Source organism: Lathyrus oleraceus, chromosome 7 (genome assembly GCF_024323335.1).
Source record: "Lathyrus oleraceus cultivar Zhongwan6 chromosome 7, CAAS_Psat_ZW6_1.0, whole genome shotgun sequence".
NCBI lineage: Eukaryota > Viridiplantae > Streptophyta > Magnoliopsida > Fabales > Fabaceae > Lathyrus > Lathyrus oleraceus.
Genome location: NC_066585.1, coordinates 516,707,985 through 516,721,489, shown reverse-complemented (window position 1 = coordinate 516,721,489; position 13,505 = coordinate 516,707,985). Strand labels below are relative to the sequence as shown.

Genomic DNA, 13,505 nt, shown 5'->3' with positions numbered 1-13,505 from the left:
CTAGCGAACGTGACAGTTCTGCACTTGTCTATAAGTAGCAGGTGCCACCTTTTGTGCCCATACCACTTGATACCACTAGATACCACTTTTTACCCACTTTTCCATTTTTTGTACTTTCTCTTAGATATTTTACAGCATTGCTTGTGGGGGGATTTTATGCCCTAATTTCATTTTCTCTGCATCTAGCAACCATCTTCCACAAAAAGAAGGTGGATTCCCATCCAACTTCGATCATTCGACTTGGATGTTGATCAACCCTCTTTTCTTACTTGCCGACCAAGCTACCATGAAAATGAGTAGCTAAGTCTCCATTTGTCAAGGTTAGATGTAGGTGATTTCCAAGCTTTGTGTGTAAATGTAAGGATCCTCATATGTAAACTCTTTAACGGTAAATATATGATGAAAACTTTGTTTCTATTTAAAACTCTTTGTGTTGGTATTTGATCGAGAGATGTTTACCGATTCTTGACCTAGGTTTTCATCCAAACTTGTTTGTTAGCTAGAGATAGTAACGAATGATTTTGTTCACCATAAGGTTGAACCAAAACGTTGTCTTTTTGATAGATTGTGTTCGAGAGAAACAATGGATCAAAATGACAAAACTCACAATGGGTGTTCGAGAGAAACGCATTGAGAGGACTTTGTGAAATTATTTATCATCTAAAGGAGTTTATAATATTGTTGACCGTGCAAAAACATGCAAAGCAAGTGTAATCATTGAAACCTAACTCTGACAATATTTCTCATATTAATCAAAACGTAACTTTTACGCAATTAATTACTTTGTATGCAAGATAACTTGATTAAAACCCAAAACCCTAGTGTTACTTTAAGTTAAGATTAATTCAACCATTGAACGGCAGCGATATCTTACAATCTCTGTGGATACGATAACAAAAACCCGACACTTAAAAACTGTCATTCAACAATGATGACAACAACTCCTTGATGATGACTACTAAAGTCAAGTACAAAACGGTTAAAGATGCAATCATATGCATAGAACTTGATAAGTTGGATTATCTGATGATGTCACCTAAAAGGAATATAAATTAAGCCTCATATTTAAGTAAAGATCTTCAAAGAAAGTGTCTACAAGAGTGAAGTGTCTGACAAGACTTGAAGATTGTGAAAGCTGACTTAAATGCGTCGGAGTGAATATATATTGTAAATGCATTAGGGTTTTCTCGTAAAGTATGTGGCTAATCACACATACTAAAACATATTTTTAAACTGATTTTTATCAAGAAAATATTTTCAAAAATATCTTGAAGTCGTGTCAGATGAGTTAGGAGCTGTCAAAATAGCTCAATGCAAAATTTTGTTTGTGCCAATCGATTGACACCTTATCCAAATCGATTGAGAGAATTAAAAAATGTGCCATAAGTGATTAGGACATCATCTTAATGATAGGTAACAACTATATATCTTTTCTTACCATTTTTAACTTTATAACCAATTAATTTGAAGGCAACCAATCGATCAAAACATGTAGTCAATCGATTGATAAGTCATAAATAACCCTAAAAACGTTTTCTTTTTTGTGTCAACCTATAACCTATAAATAGAGGGCCTTTCTCACATATTTTCACATCCATAAATGTGAGAATTTCATAGCTCACTCCTCACCCTCTCTAAAAATTTTCTTTTACTTTCTCTCATTAAAGTTTAGAGTAGCGCTTTTGAGAAAGTCGTTTTGTAAGTGAGGTGGTTGTATTTCTGGAAGGGTAGATTTGTAAGTTCAGCAAGGGAGTTTATTTTTACCTTGTTTGAATAATTCATCCATTTAGGGATTGATTTATTTTTTATTCAAATCTAAACCCGTAAAAATCTTGGTTGTTGGGGAATTTAGTTGTTAAGACACATGGTTCGGTTAGAAGACTCGGCCCGTGTAAAAGTCTTCATCAGATTCAGGCTTTTCCTCGATCTTAAAAGCTTAGTAAGTTTCGAGATAAACTCGATGTTAAAATCTCACATATTCTTTATTAGGTCGGCATAAAATCAAGGTTCGGTTCGCGAGCAAAGCCTGGTGTTAGAAGCTCCCTCAGTTTCAAGATTAGCCCGTGTAAAATCTTGGTTTGAAGCTTGAAGACCAACCACTCCAAGTTTCTGTTTGAAAAAAATACTAACTGTTTCAATCAGTCGATTGGAAGAAAGACTCGCCGATTTTCTCCTTGTTTGTTGTTTGGTTGGAAGTTAGCCATAAACTTTATTTTCATGTGTATAAGGGGGTTTGAGTGTTTAACCTACTAAAAACTCTTAAGTTGATTGGATACTCTCATTATCAAAACTTGGGGACATAACTATGTCGTTTTTGACTGAACTTGTATAACTCCTGGTGTTTTTATCTCTTCCCTTACACTCTTTAATTTTCCCAATTTATTTTTCGTTGCATATTTTCAAAAACGTTTTCAAACTCTGATTTTGATCCACAAAAATTTTCAAACCAAATTTTTTCTGAAACACACAATTCACCCCCTTTTGTTTGTCAAATCACAAATCCAACAGTTATTTCCTCCCGCCCTGATTTCTTACATGATTTTTCTTATTTATTAAAAAAACAAGACTCATATCGTATAAGCTCTTAGATACTAATTCTTTGGATTCAACCCAACTTATATAAGTTGCTTGTAACAGAAGCAACCGAAGGTGGAAGAAGAATTGAAAAGGAAGAGTTTAAGAAATTAGTAGTAGAAAAATGTATACATGATTACAAGCATTGGATTTGCATTTATAGAGGTTTTAGCAACTATCAAACTAGTTTACTTGTGATGCAACTACTCCAATAGCCAAAGTTACTTAAACTTAACTAACCTCTAACTTAACAACCAACTTGAAATTGTAACTAAATTTCATTGCTCTCATCAAAGAGGAAGACACAATAGAAGAGATGATTACTTTTTCATTAATACATATAGTAAAAAAGAACTATACCTAGCTAGGTTAAACTTGGAAATCAAATGTTTGGTTATATATTATAACAAAAACATTTTCTCTATTCATATACTAAACATTATTTCACACCCTAGATGAGAGGCATTGTCATTGTGTATGCTATTTCTTTTCAATATTGATCCGTTTGTAATAACTAGCTAGGGTTCATAACATTGTTACTTAGTTGTGAGAAGGAGGATGTGTCTTAGGTGGTGAATAATCCAAATTAAAACCAGGATGTTTCTCACTATGCTTCTTCTTGTGAGGCACACGCCATGAAACTGAAACATGAGATTTTGTTTGTAAACCATGAACTGAAACTGAAACTTTTCTCACACCTTTCAACATCCTCCGGATAGTACTTTTTCGGTTTTTCGAATTCTCCGAATCACCAACCAACTCATTAGTCTTGATCTTGTCATCATCTTCATTAACCTTCTTCTTCTGAATGGAATCAAATCCGTTTTTCTCAACGATCTGCATAAATTAAATTAAAACTTATTAGTGAAAAAATATATATTACTCCAAACTAAGAATTAAATGATTTTTAAAATGAAAATGAAGTTTAATAGATATCAAAGTATGAATGAGGTTTTGAATACTAAAAAAATGTTAAATAACAACTAAAATAAGAGATAAAAAAATTAAAATTGATCACTATGTTTTCCATCTAATGAAAGAATTAGAGACAAATTATATTTTTTTTGTCTGAATTTTCGTCGTTATTTTAACTTTTCTAATAGTTAATCGCATTCATCATCTTTAATATTGAAAAAATTTATAAGCAAATAAGTCTGATGCATAAACATATACACGACCGAGCACTACTACAAAAAATATATATCATATCGGTTGGAAGAAGGGTTTCATCATAGTTTGCGAATGGTTTTAAAAAACTTTTTGGTTTAGTAATCAAGAAAAACCCTTATACTTATTGTAGATTTGTGAGAACAAACCTTAAGAGAAAAGTTAAATTTCTTCTCCATCTTCTTATCAAGAGAGTTCAAATTCCTCCTGCTGGCATTGCATGCATGCAAGGAAAAGCAAAGAAACAAAAGAAAAACATATGCAGTTGATGACATTTGATGCTTGTGAAATCTTGACCTAATAATGAAACTCGTTGTGTGATAGTGAAAATATGAAGTGATGATATGATGGTAGTAGTAGAAGAAGTATTTGTAGTAAGAAAGGAAATGAATATGCATTAAATGCAAAAGCTTAAGGAAGAATAAGAGATTAAATTGAAGAACATGGAGTTGTAGGGAGGTGGAAGAAGTAATTATGGGAGAAGACGAAGATATGGTGTGGTCTCTTTTCTTCTGTCCCTTTTCTCTGACAAGTTTGTTTATTGGGTCCCAATAGAAGAAAAAAAGAGAAAACATAACACATTTTGAAGTGAGATATATAGAAGAAGATATATACTACAACTTGGATTAAATATTGCAACAAAATACCTTCAAGAGTTCTTGTAGTAATAATGATATTTTAACACTTTTAATTCTTATCATTCAAGATATTATTTGATTCTCTCTATTTATATCACATGAACAATATCTTACATCTATTACATTTTTCTCTAAAATAATAGATCTCTTTCCACTTAACCGAAAATCTATAACAATGTTAATTTGTTTTAAAAATAATTTTATTATTCATTGTAGTCTTCACTGATTCAAGAGAACAATCTTATATTTACATGTAAAAGATATTATATCATTTAGTAAATAATATTAATTTTATTAATTAAATTAATATATATAATTATTTTGTTAAGAATATGACACTTTGATGAGAGGGGGAGTAGTATTTTCTCATTGCATGAACATTGATATTTTTTAAGCTTTAACTCATCTAATTTTTTCAACTATTAATGTAAACCGTAGCTATCCATTCCCCAATTAAATTTAATCTAATGATCGAAGTTTGAAATGTAGAGAAATCCAAACTTGAGTAGTCCAAAATAATAATTATTTAAATACTAAAAAATAGCATTAGATTCATTAGAAGGTGTATATAAAGTGAAACATTAACCAAATTCAAGAATGCCATTGCCTCCCTTATATTGGTTCGATCGAGGAACTTTTCATTCCATGTCTTTACATTCAAGGCACTCGATCAATATTTGAATGGCCAGTGTCCCCTTGTTTCTAGCTTTTCTTGCCTTCCATTTTTGCTTTCATTGGGAAACTATAGAGTAAATATTATACTAGTTATTGAAAGTTGGAACACTTTTTAGATTTTAGTCACTTTAATTAACAAGAACATGATTTCACATTAACTTCTTAAAACAACTGTAGCCCACCATGAGAGAATGATGATCGAAGGTCAATGTTGTACAATTGGTTGAAATAAAAGTGTGGGAACTTGAATCCGAAAGGAGATTGGAATTGGTCGGACCCGGCCGGTCCATCTCAAATCTAACAAGGAAAAACCAATTTAATTAGGAGCAGAGGTTGCAAAAACTTAATTTTTAATTAAAGAGACGGAAGCAAGAGATATCAGTATACGTCTCATACCTATATTCGTCTATTAAAATTAATTTTTTATTTTTATTTTTTTATAATTTTATTATTTATTAATCTTTTTTAATCATAAAATATCATGTTTATTATAATTATTCTTTTTTTTTTAAATCCAAATAAATAAAAATGACAAAATTTTATAATTATTCTTAAAATGATCAAATATTTAGTTTAATTATAAATTTTTATTACTATAAAAAAATAAATATTTTTAAAAAATACAATTTATGCGGGTGGTGGCAGAGGTGGGAATGAGAAACACATTCTTTGTTGGACGGAGGTAAACTATTACTCCTGATTGGATATCCAGGCGGGACAAATATAGAAAGACGGTGACGATGTTGATAATGTTTAAACCTTCCTCTGTCTCGGTCCCACCCCATTATCATGCATAAATACTACTAAATAATATGGTTTATTTGAAGACGAATAACTTGAAAGGTAAGTTATCCTATAATTCCTTATTATTTTAAGTTTGTAACCCCTTTGAATCTTGGCTAAACAATAATTGAAAGAATTTTTCAATTTAGTATGTTCAGAGTAAAAAATTTATTTTTAGCTAATAAATTTGTCAATTTAGTATTATCATATTAAATTATTAGCTGATAGATTTTCGGGTCTAACGTTCTCTGTAGCGTTTGAATTAATAAAACTAGTGTTAAATCATGCAAGTAAAAAAGAACTAGAATGAAGCAATAATATGGAGATGAGTTAGTTGCCAACTACTAACTAACTTCAATTTAATTTTGAAGTAGTTTATAGAAATTGTTAAAAAAGTTACTGGTTATCTAAGGAATAGTAATGTGTCCATAGAACATAATAATTTGTCATAGAAATTATATGATATATGCATATACAGTTGCTTCTGCTTCTGTATCAAGTTTCAATTCAATAAGAATACATCATTAGCGTGTTCATTTTGATTCATTTAATATGGTATCAGTAGAATTAATGGATTTTATCGTCTTCTCATTTCTTCTCCTTCATTGATCGTGTCCATTGTTTCTTTTTTTTTCATCTGCATATTCATTTTGGTTTCTTGCAGTTAATCCTTCTCTTTCATTCAATATCAGTTTTCTTCTTATCATTTTTTCTTTCATCGATCCAAATATGCCTCAGTGTGTCGCACCACCACATCAAATTGATCTTGATTCTGTTTACGAGTGAAAGTTCCAATTCAATTAATGTTACTCCCAAGTTTGATGGCTCAAACTATGTTGCTTGGCACAAATCAATGAAGTGTTCTCTTTGAGCGAAGAATAAGCTTAAATTTATTGATGGATAAATTCAAATTCCTTTTGCTAATGACCATGACTTTCCTCAATGGAAAAGATGCAATCATGTTATTCACGCTTGGATAATCAATTAGATTAGTGATCAAATTTCTTCCACCATCGTTTTTCATGAAAATAGAATGGATGTTTAGGTTGATTTACGTTAAAGATTTTCAAAAGTTGATCGTGTTATAATAGTTACACATAGATCTTCTATTAATAATCTAAAACAAAATTCAAAATCGGTCGTGGGGTATTTTCTTGAATTGAAAGGAGTGTGGGAATAACTTAATTCTCATTGTCTTTTACCAATGTCTACATGATATCATAAACGTAATTGTGATGCAATTCAAAATTCTTAAGAATATCGACTTGAAGATCAAGCCATTCAGTTTCTTAAAGGTCTGAATGATACCTTCTCGGTTGTGAAAACTCTGATCTTACTCATGGACTCATTACCATCATTACCATCGGTTAATCGCATATATCATCTTATAGTCCAAGAAAAAAGTAACCACAAGAATCTAACATATATATATATATATATATATATATATATTATATATATATATATATATATATATATATAATATAATATATATATTATTATATATAATATATATATATATATAATATTATATATATATATATATCATTTTGTGACATAATACACATGATTCCAACAAGGTAGAAAACTAGCCAGGAGAATTTGTACTTACAAAAATACATTGTTTACAAGCAATCCAAAATGGCACACATACATTTACATCAAACTAATCTAAGTTACTAGACAACAACTCGAGGAAAATTAGTTTAAATCTTAAGTTATATAGGAAGCTACCGACACTACTACGAAAAAACACATTTAACCTCACTTAGATATGAGGTGTCACCTCGGTTTCAAATCCGAGGGAATGAAGGGAATCATAAAAAGTTCATCACTTTACCTATTAGTTTTAGTTGTTTAAAGAGGTCATGGGTTTGATCCTCATGGAGATCTTTTTTTGGAATTTTTAAATGCTGAAAACACCATTCCTCTTAGTTTTTACATATAACTGATGGGTAAAACACTATTGAGTTTATTATATCTAATGTATATTTCTTTATTTACTAATCCCTAATTGAACATATAACTTCTTGATAAGTGCAAAAAAATGATACATTTAGACATATAATGGAGACACTTATTAACTTGTTTGCAAGACATTTCATATTAAAACTCCATATATCGTGTAATAGTAGTTTTATTAGGAAAATAGTCAATTTATACCACTTATACCTAATTATAACCATTTTATAGGTATTTATACTTGTCTTGAAGATTGATCAAGAAAATCAAGGAATTGAGTTTCAACATCCTCATTAGCCAGCATAAAGCAACAACAAAGCGAGATCAGGGCGAGTGTAAACAAAATGTCCAAGTTTCTCTAAATCAATAACCCCACATAGAAATCTTAAAGAGAGCTCAAGGAGAGGCAAGTCATAATGGACAAGACTCTCCAAAACAACAATCTCGTTTATCAAGGTCAAAGCGAGCTCATGGAGAGGCGGGTCAGAATGCACAAGACTCTCTAAAACCGTAGTCTCGCTTAGAACAACACAACGAGGTAAAAGCAGGATATCTCGCTAAGTTAGCCAATACTCGCTAAGTGGGATAAGGAGGTTTAAAGCTGATGTGGTAGAAAACTTCCTGATGAAGAAAGGTCAGCTCGCTAAGCGAGTCATCCATCACAAAGCGAGCATGTGTTTTTAGGACTAGTATAAATACATTTCAGAAGAGAACAGAAGGAGACTGCACCTTTTTAGATACTAAAACACGGAGAGAAAAGGAGTGAAATCCAGGAAAGGAGGAATCAAAGGTGGAGACGCAACAATCGTTCGAGAAATCAATGTTTATGCTAATTCATCTCTTTTCTTCTCATTTGTGCAAGGCTACCATAACAATAAGTAGCTAAATCTCTCTCTTGTTGGGATTAGATCTAATCAAACGTACTTGTATGTATCTCTTTTGATGATAGTGTTATATATAACCTAGTTATTTATTAATATTGATGTTATCTTTGTTTTCAATGTTTAATTTTATAGATTTGAATTGTTATTGAGAAATATCTTTTGAATATAGATTTACGATAATAATTTGTTAAATGCTAGACTCTAGAGATAAATTTAGATTTAATATTCATTAAAAGTATTATTTCTTAATGCTACTGTATCGGTTAATAGGTTGAGAGATCGTCGGTTAACCAATACAGTTGAATCCACATCATTTTTTAGACATAAATAATGTTTGTAAGATATACCTGATAGTATTGATTAATAGTTAGGTGCATAGAATTGATATGGAGGATGCATGTAAAATAGGTTAATGAAAACTAATCCCAACAAGCTCATCTCTCTGTTAATTTTCTTATCATTTTGTGTTGTTATAATCCTTCAATTTAAACAAAAATATATATTACAATCACCTTACTTAAAATCATTGATAACGCGAAAATGTATCGTATTTTTGGCTCCATATGCATTGCTTTTTACTTGATTAATACTTATTATTACGCGGTATTTTATGTTTATTGCAGGTATTTATCGATTAAAAGGTTTACAGCAAGCAAAGTGGAAAATAGTAAAAAGGAAAGAAAAAGGAAAGAAAAAGAGAAGAAAATGGAGTTTTATAAGAGATAATGGGCCACCAAAGCAAATTGGCTTATGGCGCCCATTATCTAGGGTGTGTGGCGCCCGCCACATTGACCCAAGGAGGAGGTGGCGCCTGCCACCCAGCCTTAAGAGGTGGCGCCCAATCCTAAAAAGGTGGCGCTCGCCTCTCATTCAAAGGCTAGGATTGTGGCAACCGCCACAACCTAGTCTTCCACCTTTTTCTCCACTTTTGTAGCCACGAATCCACCCACCTTTGCTGCAAATTAGGGATTGTGGAAAATATATAAACGATCTCTCAGACTCGCTCGGGTGACTCTCTCTTCTTCCAGTTTTCAAGCTACGATTATTTTTTCTCAGAGTTATTTTTCTTTTAGTTTTCTAGGCAGTTTTCTTACTTTGTAAAAGTAATAGTTCTCCACATCGGGGACTATTGCGCTTTATTATTTACGCTTTTGGGATTTAATTGTAACGGTTATTCATTGCTTAAGCCTACCGACATTATTCTAATCGAAGAATCAAGATTTAGTTCCAGTTCATAATTCGCAATTCAGGTTTTATTTTGATTACTGTTTTATTTATTTATGCCTTATTGCATGTTTGATTTTCCAAATACCATGTCTGTTACCGGATCCATGTTCGACTAAACCCTTAGGTATCGGTATGTAAAGACCGTCGAAACTACGGGATTCATAAATAATTGGTGTTAGTTTTTATAAAACTTATTTTTCCAGTTTTAGTTTCTTATTTTAATCAAACTGTTTTTCGTACGAGAGTACAAAACAAACTAAGGTTACGGTCAACAAGAAAGAGAGTTTGAGATTTTAACCAGATAGCTTAAACTAGGCATTAATCCTAAACACAGCGAGAGCGCTTTAGGATTAATTAGACTTTATTTATATTCAAAAATTACTTTTAATTTCAAAATGAGACCGCGAGAGCCAAGCATTCTGGTTTAGGAGTATGGTCAGAGTCAATAAAAACGAGTGTGTGAGACTAAGTCCTTTCTATAAATAATTTCTACTGAAGAATACTTTAACCAAAAGATTACACCAACTATCTATCGAATCCCCGAAGTTTTATGCGTTACATACCGATATCCCATATATCTCATATCTTTATTAATATTCTATTTACGTTATAGTTATTTCTCTTCATCCCTCCAATTTTAGAACGATCATCAGCCTTAGATTTACATAGCAACATTAGACCATGATACGTTCGATTAATAGTCCTTGTGGGTTTGATAATCTTTAAAACTACGTGATCGGACTGTGCACTTGCAGTCACGATTCACATAGACTTACTAAGTCGCGATCAAGTTTTTGGTGCCGTTGTCGGGGACTAATTTAGTCGATATCGTAACTCCAATATTTCCCAGTATAGACTAAGGCACTCTTTTCTCTATTACTATGTATCACCCAAATTTTCTCTAGGAATAGATAAAAAAAATGTCATTAATTAAACATAGTGAATATTTCCTGTTTAATTAATGTCATTTTTTTATCTATCCATTTTTTTTATTTCTTCCCTTTTCAAAAAAAAATTTCATTATTAACCATTACAAACTTAATGCCATTATCTACTTAAATTTATCTAGCTACTGACCATCACGATGCAACAAGTAGATTACATGGACATTGTCTTTAGAGGCAGAGGTCAAAGGAGACGCTTTGAGTCTCTAGCTCAGACAGAAATGGAACTAACCATATACCCAAATGGACGTACTATGACCAAGTTAGGTATAAGAGACAGTGTTATGTTTCTAATTAACCAAAACGGCTGGGATACCTTCGCTATCAAAAGAAAATTTAGTTCCTACCATAGGTTAACTTTAGAATTCCTAAGCTTCCTATTTTACCTGCCAAACCATGGTATGGGATTTAATAAAGGCCTCATCACCTTTAGGTTGCTCGATATTGAGTACCGCTACACCCATAGAGAAATAACTAAACTCCTAGGATGCCATAATGGTCCTGACACCTTTACCATTACCCAGGAAGACAGGCTTGTGAACTATGAATTAGATTACTTTTGGGGTAACATCACAGGAAACAACCATCCCGAGCCGGATCTTATGCATTCCGAGAACATCCATAACCCTGTCATTCGTTACTTTCATAAGATCCTAGCTCACGCCTTATTTGGAAAGGAACAAAACATAACATCCGTGTCCAAAGACGATCTCTTTATAATGTATCGTGCATCACAGGCCCGACCTGTTAACGCTGCTACATTCATGATAGCTAATCTGTACCGTATGGCACAGGAGGACTATGGACCAATCTTAGTGGGAGGCTTACTGACCATGATAGCAAATGCCATCGGACTGAGACAACCACTTATCAGGATCACCCTTTTAGGTGGAATACGACCAATGAATATCGACTTCTGTTTCAACACCGGGATTATTAGTTACCTAGGCCCGAATGTGTTTGAATTCCTAATTAACAGCCAAGTAGTACACTTGTTTACCCTGCCAGACCCTAGGACGAGTGTACATGATAGGAACAACTGGCTCTACGATTTGGATGGACCACCAGATGCACCACCCTCTCCTCTAGAGACACCCCAAATCTACGACCACTATGACATTTTTCTCTCTGACGCTGAATCACACGCCCCAGTTATACCTGATGCACCTCTCACCGATCATGATGCTGCCATCGAAGTTGTTCAGACAGATGTCACCAACCTGAGAGGCGAGCTGAGCACTTTGCGCGTGGAATTCCACGACTTTATGGATGTAGTGACAGAGAACCTGTATCACATCTACCAGCACTTCTACTCGTTTGCTCATCCTACAAGCAGTCGTCGTAATGGCTAATTTATTTGAATATTACCGATTTACTGACAGTTATTTTATTTTCTTGTTTGGAATTTTATTTTTGTTTTTACACATTGGGAATTTACTTATCTACTTCATTTCTTTTTATTCCGGTAGACGAATTATATCATCCTTTTTGTCTACCTCATTCTTTTATTTTTCAATTTTGTGTTTTATTTCATTTTACCATATCTTGTTTCTCATTTCTACCTATATATTATGTTGGTTTTCTTCTACCTAATTATTAAACCACTATTTAATGTCAGATAATTAAAATTCAAATGGAAAAATTATGGTCAAAACCATAAAAAGTTTCACACATGGGAACATACAACACTGTATGTGGCGCCTGCCACACACAGGTCGTGGCGCCCATGTGAAGATTGTGGCTCCCACCACAAGTCCCTAGTGGCGCCAGCCACTACATTACCACATTACCGTTCACATGCATTCTGCTGCACTAATGACACATGATCCCTTTTCAATTCCATGTCCCTTGCATGTTGGACACTCCATAAAAGCTCTTCAACCACTCTCACATCCTTTGACCACGACATTGAAGATCGTAAATGAAATTTTTTCATTCATCAATTCCCAACCACAACCATCTCTATATAAACCACCAACATAATCTCACAAAACCACACCTCTCATAAGCATACTTCTCCCCTCTCTTGCTACATTCTCACTACCTTACACAAGAAGTGTAAAATTCATCATGGAATAGATAACGGAATACGAAATAGTGTTCAGAAACGGCGAGCCAAGCGAATTACAAGAAGAGATGTACACGTCTCTAAGCGCAAGAAAGATCGAATCAACAAGGTACGCCGATGAACCCTGTTTATTTGCCTTAGGTATTCTAGATAGTGTTAACTATATACTAGACACTTTAAATTTAAATTATTTTCTATCTCTCAAGGACCCTGTCTATGCTAAATTAACACTAGAATTCTTAAGCTCGTTAATTTTTAGTCCCACACCCAACACAAACTGCTCCAGTGGGACTGTCTAGTTTCGTTTATTTAACGTCGAATATGCCCTTACATTTTCCCAACTAGAGGACCTGCTACATTTCCCCCATGGGGATGGGGTAGTAAGGGAGGTCCCAGATACTGAGGGTTGGCAACGCGCCTTCCAACCATTTTGGAGGGCAATAACCGGTACAGTAACCCATAGTTTTGAGGGAAACAGAGTCATTTTAATTCATAACCCGGTTATTCGATATTTCCGCCAAATATTGGCATCCACCATTTTTGGCCGAACAAATTCTAACAAGGTAAACGAAAAATAACTCTT

At 33.1% G+C, this 13,505-nt stretch overlaps 1 protein-coding gene across 1 annotated transcript; it reads right to left on the bottom strand.

Moving 5' to 3' along the window:
• Positions 1–3,114: 3,114 nt before the first annotated feature.
• Positions 3,115–4,162, bottom strand: LOC127108364 (root meristem growth factor 10). The gene is made up of 2 exons (XM_051045828.1): positions 3,891–4,162; positions 3,115–3,411 (listed from the first exon to the last, which is right to left on the bottom strand). Exons 1-2 carry the CDS (start codon positions 4,137–4,139, stop codon positions 3,115–3,117), a joined length of 546 nt encoding a protein of 181 aa, XP_050901785.1. The 5' UTR covers positions 4,140–4,162.
• Positions 4,163–13,505: the final 9,343 nt, after the last annotated feature.